The following is a 7,487-nucleotide window of genomic DNA, read 5'->3' as shown; positions in this document are numbered from 1 at the left end:
TTTTTTGCAGTACCTCGCGCTCTTCTATTTTTTTAGCAACAGTTGCTTATATTGCTTGCACCACTGATGGGGATAAATAAATAACAGTGTTAGAGACTTTAACGATTTTTATCACAAACTTTTATCACATATTAAAAGAACTTTAACTAAAAACATAAGAAAGGTTAACTTAACCTATCCACACGAGGCTTTTGGACCATATTTATCCATTATCAACGGTTTAATATACCAAATTTAAAAACTTCAATACTGAAATGGTTAAAGCTAAGTGTTAAAGTTCTGGTGAATCATCTGAGGAAGATAGTAGTAAAAATTGGTTGAAGTGTGTGAAAATATCACAACTTTAATAGAATCGTTGTATAATGTAAGATCTCTTGTGATCACAATTCGCGTGACTCTTCCCATATTTGGGAAATTCCAAAAGATAATTTAGTACCTTGGGCATCCTTTATTGTTAGATAACCCTGAAAACATGTCACGGGTTACTTTTGTCGAAAATCCCGATTCTGAGATTTCGTGAAGTTCCGTTCAGTAGTTTGCTAGTTACGCCGTGGTAATTTTTGTGAAATTACCTTCACCCCTAATTTTGAGGGATCGATTTTATAACGAAATGTTTTATTAAAAAAAAGGCGTACGGTAAAAAAGAGTGTAAAAATATAAACTACTCGTTGTTCATCCACATTAAGAGAAAAATATTTAATACCCGTACGCTTTTCTTTAATCAAATTTGGCTAAGAAATCGCTCCCTCGATATAAGGGGTCAAACTAATTTCACCAAAAATGACCATGGCGTAAGTACCAAACTACTGGACGGATCTCCACGAAAATTCCAGTGACAGGTTTTAAGGGTTATCGAAACATAAAGAGTGCCGAAGGTAGTAAAACCGTGGAATTACCCATTTCTATAACATAGTTAACAATGTTTTTTTACAGTGTTAGGTACTTTAACTAGTTTTTATCACAAATTTTCAAATAAAAAATATATAACTGTACTTGTAACACAAACAATGAGGTAGATAATAAATCAATTAATTATAGTTGACTCAAAATGCTCTCTACATAAAATTATCTGTTCAATGGTATCCGGTTTTAGCTTAGCTCTTCGGGCTCTTTTCAGTGCACCTGCAACGCTGAACAGCCGTTCCACGTCGCCTGATGACGCAGGCATTGCTAGTAAAATTTTAGCTAGTTGGCTCAATCTTGGAAACCGTTCAGAGTTGCTGTTCCAGAATGAAATTGAGGATTCATCATTTGAAATCCCTTCCTTAAAGTAGCGTCCCATTTCTTCACTTATACTTTCAGAGCATTTGTGTGTGGATTGTGGGATAACACTTTGAAGGAACTTCTCATAATTTGCTAAACAAATATAATAATTAGCTTGAGAAATCAACAGAAAATGGAAAACATACTTAGCTTAACTTCATTTCCATCTGAGAGTGGTTCATCATGGCCTAGATTAAAGTTACAATCCATTTCCTCTAGCTCAAGCTCATCCACCTCGGGAAAGAACTTATTTACTTGCATTTCCAAACATTGTTTGGCAAATTCCTCATTAGGCATTGATAAATCTTTTGCACTTTGATCTAGAAAAAATTCTAAAGTTAGTTACGAGAAATAGCAGAATTTCGAAAGTATATTTATCTATTACTATTGCACAAGTTTAGTTTGATTCTAGGATTAAGCAGCGTTGCTGCCACAAAACTATCGTCTTCAAAATATTTTACAAAATATTTTCTTAGATTTTTAAGCAGTGCTGATTTTAATTTTGAAAATGTGCCTACAGCAGCTGCGTTTATGCTGTGATGAGCAAAGGCCACTGTTGAAAGCGCAATTGGTGATGTTGCCTTTTTATTTGCTTGAATTAGGTCCGTCGCTTCTGCAAACGGTCGTAACAAATTTAAAAGCTTCGATATTAGTCCCCTAAATACACGTACAATGATGACCAAATAAAATAGTACAACACATTTAAAACCTTTATACATACTTAGTTAAATTTTTGGGTATTTCTATTTTTAATTCCTTCTGACTATTCGCTTCTAGTAAGACTTGCTGTAATCCAAGAAAAACCTCTCCCTAATATGAATATTAAACTATAAATCATAACCACGCATTATATGATAGTCTCAATAAGAATTTACTTCTCTGATTCTATTTAAAGCCAAATATACTGAGTTCCATCTGGTTACAACAGGAAGGACTAGGTCTTTTCCAGCTTTTTTCTTAAGCTGACTTGTGTAGTAGGTCGATCGTCTGAAGAAATTTATGATCTTTGTGACATAAGATATGATTCTTGACGCTGCCTCATCCTCTTCGATAGAATGGTTTACTGCTAGTTGTAAAGAATGGGCCATGCACCAAATTCTCTCCCAACTGAGTATGATGTTATTGATTTGCTTTTCATCCAGCTCTTAAAAATTAAAACGTAATTTAGCTTTTAATCACGAAACTACCTTTAACTTACCGTCTAATTCTTCTATATCGTCTGTATCAATATTAATGTTGTCTAAATCTATCCACTCATTGTTGGCATCCAATTCTTCATCTTCGGAACTGTTATCCAATAATTGCACTCTTTGTTTAACCGGCATATAATGCTCGTTAAACTGTTCTTGTGAACTGAAAGCCTTCGTTATATTCGACGCATTATCTGCCATTATCTTTCCTATCTTCAGAATCCTTTCATTAGATTACTTAGATTTAACCAAAGATAGAAAAAAGTACTACCTGTTGAGGATGAATATTTAGGGATTTTAGAGCTTCTACGACCTTTCCCCTTATATTCTCACCGGTGTGGCGCTCTGAAAAATGGCTCATCGAGATGGTTTTGGACTCCAATCTCCATTTTCCTAAGGAAAATGTTCAATTAAGAGAAGAAAAATGTAGTTAGATAATTCAAAAACCTAGCTTACCGCCTGTAGTATCTATGTAATGGACCCTAATACCAATAATCCCTTCTCGAGCCCTCGTACTCCATATATCTAAGGTCAAATGTATCGCCCCTTCATCAATTTTGCCAAGTTTTAACATAACATTAGGTAACACATTATTTTTCACTGCTTTCATTAAGTCCCTTCCAATCGTCCTACGAGATAAGGTCTGGATATCTGGGTTTAGTTCTTTCATAAAATATTTAAATCCTGGTGCTATATATTAGAAAATGTATCGGATACATCATGCATTCGAATTTTGTGAAGTAGTTAAAGTCTAAGGTAAATATTACATTCAAATAAACGCAAAGGTAATCCTTCTAGTACTATGAGTACTAGAACAGCTTTTCTATATTTCTTTTGGATCCAAGGCGTGCATTTCTTCTTTTTGGTCTTGTGTGACTCTAAAGCAACCTTAGAAATTCCCATTTGATTAGACTCTTTTGGGAAAAAAATTTCTATGGTTTTTGGAGCGTCAGTAGTACAAATTGAAGCAAAAGCAGTTGGAGAGCTATTAGATTGCCGTGGGTTAGATACTCCTTTTATTCCGTGAAGTTTCTAAATGAAAGATAGTATTATACGTTAGAAGCATAGCTTGGGTAAGTTCTACAAGACTAACAATGCGGCATGCCATACTATAGAAATTCGAATAAAAACTTACCAAATGTCTACGGAAATTGTAGGAATTATTTCCTTCTGAACCCGTTATTTCTTTCGAACAAAACTTGCAGTATAAAATAATAGTTTTATCTCTGTGACCTGCATAATCAAAGTATTCTCCAACAGATTGAAATAATGCAGATTTGGCAAATTTATAATTGGGTGGCACTGTCAATTTGGACCATTTGGGTTTAGGAGTTGGACTTGGACAAGGATTTTGACTTTCAGTCAATTGACTCGAGTCTTGGTTTAAATCTAAATCACTGTCGGCACTTCCCAGACGTTGATTACGCTGATTTTCATCCTTCTCCGGGTTCTCCAACTTCTCCATGATTTACAATTTATTACTTGTGAGTTGTGACTTTCAATTCACTATTCAAGTGCTAAGAAAAAAAAATAGGACATTATAAAACTTTTACACAAAAAGCTCATTCATTTGATTTAGTAAATTATTGATAATGAATCTTACCCAGGCTGGAGTGGAGGCTTGCTGGCTGAAATGATCCAGACCTCCTCGAGGAGTCGAGGGCACGTTGCCTCAAGTTCTCAACGCCGATTTTAAAAAGGACAAGGCCCGAAATAAATCGTTCATGAATCATGTAGTTTCCCGGCTTTTCCCGCCGCAGCCGCGTGCAAGTCGCAACTTGCAAGGTCGCGTGACAAATGAAATCTCTCTGTCTCCCACCAAAGACTATGAAAGGTGAAACCTATTATAGTCTTTGGTCCCACCACGTGACCCACACGAATTTAAAATTTGGTAACCAAACCCGCACTTTTATCGTTCTTTGTCAGAGCACAGCCAACTTTGACACTCGCGCAATAGCGGCCAACCCATTCGCCGAAATTCCATGAACAAGGATTTTCCCGTTATAAACTTTCGGCGTTTAGCGCCACGCTCGTTTTTATATTAGCTTCAATGCAAAAACTATTCTAAAAATAATTTTCCGCTAGGGGCGCTCGACGCCGAGAGATAGTTTTGTTCCTAGGTTAACAAAGAAAATTCAACGAATGGGCTGGCCGCTATTGCGCGAGTTGGCCGTGGTCAGAGAGAGGAACACCGCCATCATCGGAGATTGCGCTCTTTTTATTTTATCAAAGGCAGACTGGAGCTCGCCCTCTTTTTTCTTAAAGAGAACGGAGCACGTACTCTTCTCTTTTTTATCTGAGAGCCGAACTCGCACTCGTGCTCTTCTCTTTATAACCGAAAGTGGAGCTCGCGCTCGCACTCTTCTCTTTTTACACTCTAGAGTGGAGCTCGCGCTCGCGCTCTTCTCTTTTTATATCTGAAAGTGGAGCTCGCGCTCGCGCTCTTCTCTTTTTATATCCGAAAGTGGAGCTCGCGCTCACGCTCTTCTCTTTTTATATCCAAAAGTGGAGCTCGCGCTCGCGCTCTTCTCTTTTTTCATCCGAGAGTGGCGCTCGCGCTCAAAAATAGCTCTCCCACTCTTTTGAGCTGAGAGTGCGCCCATCTCTGGCTATTCTACACTTAGCCCAAAATTGCTGGCAAATAACAATTTTATATTTATCATATCTTTCTAAATAATAAATTGCGGTTAAAACTTTTCGCATTACTGTAATCCTTGACAAATAATAAACAAAAAACAATAACAAAACCAAAAAAGCCGTAAACACATTTTCGGTTTGCACACGTTTTAAAAATTTTGTAATATCTTGTCGTTAAATCTAATTCGTCATCAGTCCTACCTCATCCAACAAGTACAAAAATTTCGAAATATGTCGTATTTTCCTAGGTAAAAATTGCTGGCAAGTCACAATTTTAAATTTATCATAACTTTCTAAATAATAAATTGCGGTTAAAACTTTTTGCATTATTGTAATCCTTGACAAATAATACATCTAAAAAAATAAACAAAACCCAAAAAAAAACAAAAGTACCTATTGTTAAAAATAGCCCCTTTGAATATTATTCATTACTCTCACTGAGTAGTTCGCCTAAAGCTTTATTTCATTTTGTTATATTTTATATATTGGATTTGGAATTCCAAAAGTAAGATTTGCGTTGAATTCTCCGAATGTTAGGGAAGGTTCGCTGTTTTTAAAGTTCATTTTGGGCCTGTACATGTTTCAATTTAACTTTTTAAGTTTATTATTCATTACTCTCACTGAACGGTTCGCCTAAAGCTTTATTTCATACTGTTATATTTTATATATTGAATTTGGAATTTTAAAAGTAAGATTTGCAGTGTATTCTCCGAAAGTTAAGGAAGGTTCGCTGTTTTTAAAGTTCATTTTGGACCTGTACATGTTTCAATTTAACTTTTTAAGTTTATTATTCATTACTCTCACTGAACGGTTCGCCTAAAGCTTTATTTTATACTGTGATAATTTATATAGTTAAATTGTAATTCCAAAAGTAAGATTTGCATTGAATTATCCGAATGTTAGGGAAGGTTCGCTGTTTTTAAAGTTCATTTTGGACCTGTACATTGTAATGCGAAATATCAAATTAATAAGAAATATACCATCCCCTTTCCCCCAAAATAATTGCTGGTCGAATATTTTGGTGATTGGGTGATTCGGTTGTTGGTGTTTTACCCCAGGTAAGGGAAGGGCCCGTCCTTTTACCGGGAGATCTTTGTTTTTGTGGGATAGCGAGGAGATCACAGCGCCCCTTTGACCCCTTATTGATATGCCGACGTGTCTAAGACCAGTTGTTTGATAGTCATTTATATTTCTTATACATTATATATATATTATAAATTATTTATTGTGTTAAAATATGCTTACATGTATTATACATATTTTTACGTTTATATTTATTCTCAAAATTGAAGAGTTGGAAAATAATACGCGAGATAAATAACGCGAGTTTTTTTAATAACGCGCGCTCGGACGCGAGCTAAAAAAAGAAATAGTAACGGTTCGGAATTTGATTTGAAAAGGACTTCATTTTATGATCGGAGCAAAATAATTGATATTTCAACTAATTTTGGACGTTAAAGTCGTGTTTTGTTTAACCTTCGAGCTGTAAACGTGTTGACTTCAAGATAAGGACAGGAACAATCTATATTGGCCAATTCGTTATGCCCAACCATCCAGCGGCTACATTCAACATATTGTACGAGATACCATCGCCACCAACATAAATTCTGTGTTCCGCTGTTCCGAAACGTCAACAACGTCGCTCAGATTCTTCCACGGCTCCAACCGGACTCTGTCACTTCGATAAAGTTTCGGCAGTTCAACTGAACATTTCGGGATGAACTTTGTTAAGTAATGGTTGCAACCTAGATTTTACATTTCGTTAATGGCGCGAGCACTGGCCAGTTGCTTAGTTTGATAATATTTCATTTAGTCTAATTAGTGTTTAGGTAGTTTTAAGTTAGCTTAAATGTTTGGTTAGGATATTGAGTTTAAATTAAATCAATTAGTGTTTGGCAATCTAACAACTGGCTTGATACGTTTAATAACAAATTTCTCCTAGACACCAATTTAATACTGAGGACCCTCGCTAACCCCACCATATCACGTTACGCGAGTAGTCCCGGGCGTATTCAGTCATTATTATTAATTGTAGACGGGTACCTTAGGGGTTCGCTTAAGTCGATTGTCCCTAGGTTGAGATCTCCAACATTCGACACCCGCGCTACAACATGTTTCAATTTAACTTTTAAGTTAATTATTCATTACTCTCACTGAACGGTTCGCCTAAAGCTTTATTTTATACTGTGATATTTTATATAGTTAAATTGTAATTCCAAAAGTAAGATTTGGGTAAATATTAAAATTAAGCTTCGAGAAACAGTAATTTCTAGAGTACATTTTTCATCCGATAGTCTTAATTTTTTTTAAGGAATAGTATTAAATGGCTTAGTTTTATTTTGCTTCTGATTTTAAAATTAATTTTATTGATTTTTTTACATTTGTATAAGGAAGGTT

General features: G+C 35.6%; 1 protein-coding gene across 1 annotated transcript; it reads right to left on the bottom strand.

The window, feature by feature from the left end:
* Positions 1-1,024: 1,024 nt before the first annotated feature.
* On the bottom strand, positions 1,025-3,918 carry LOC149926216 (uncharacterized). Its single transcript, XM_090161904.1, has 10 exons — positions 3,589-3,918; positions 3,221-3,485; positions 2,910-3,143; positions 2,725-2,846; positions 2,462-2,666; positions 2,139-2,407; positions 1,985-2,073; positions 1,649-1,920; positions 1,410-1,583; positions 1,025-1,356 (listed from the first exon to the last, which is right to left on the bottom strand). The coding sequence occupies exons 1-10, from the start codon at positions 3,916-3,918 to the stop codon at positions 1,025-1,027; spliced, it is 2,292 nt and encodes a 763-aa protein (XP_090018030.1).
* Positions 3,919-7,487: the final 3,569 nt, after the last annotated feature.

This window comes from Leiobunum rupestre, chromosome 10, assembly GCF_980474605.1.
Source record: "Leiobunum rupestre chromosome 10, qqLeiRupe1.1.hap1, whole genome shotgun sequence".
Classification (NCBI taxonomy): domain Eukaryota; kingdom Metazoa; phylum Arthropoda; class Arachnida; order Opiliones; family Sclerosomatidae; genus Leiobunum; species Leiobunum rupestre.
This window is presented reverse-complemented; position numbering and strand designations above follow the sequence as displayed.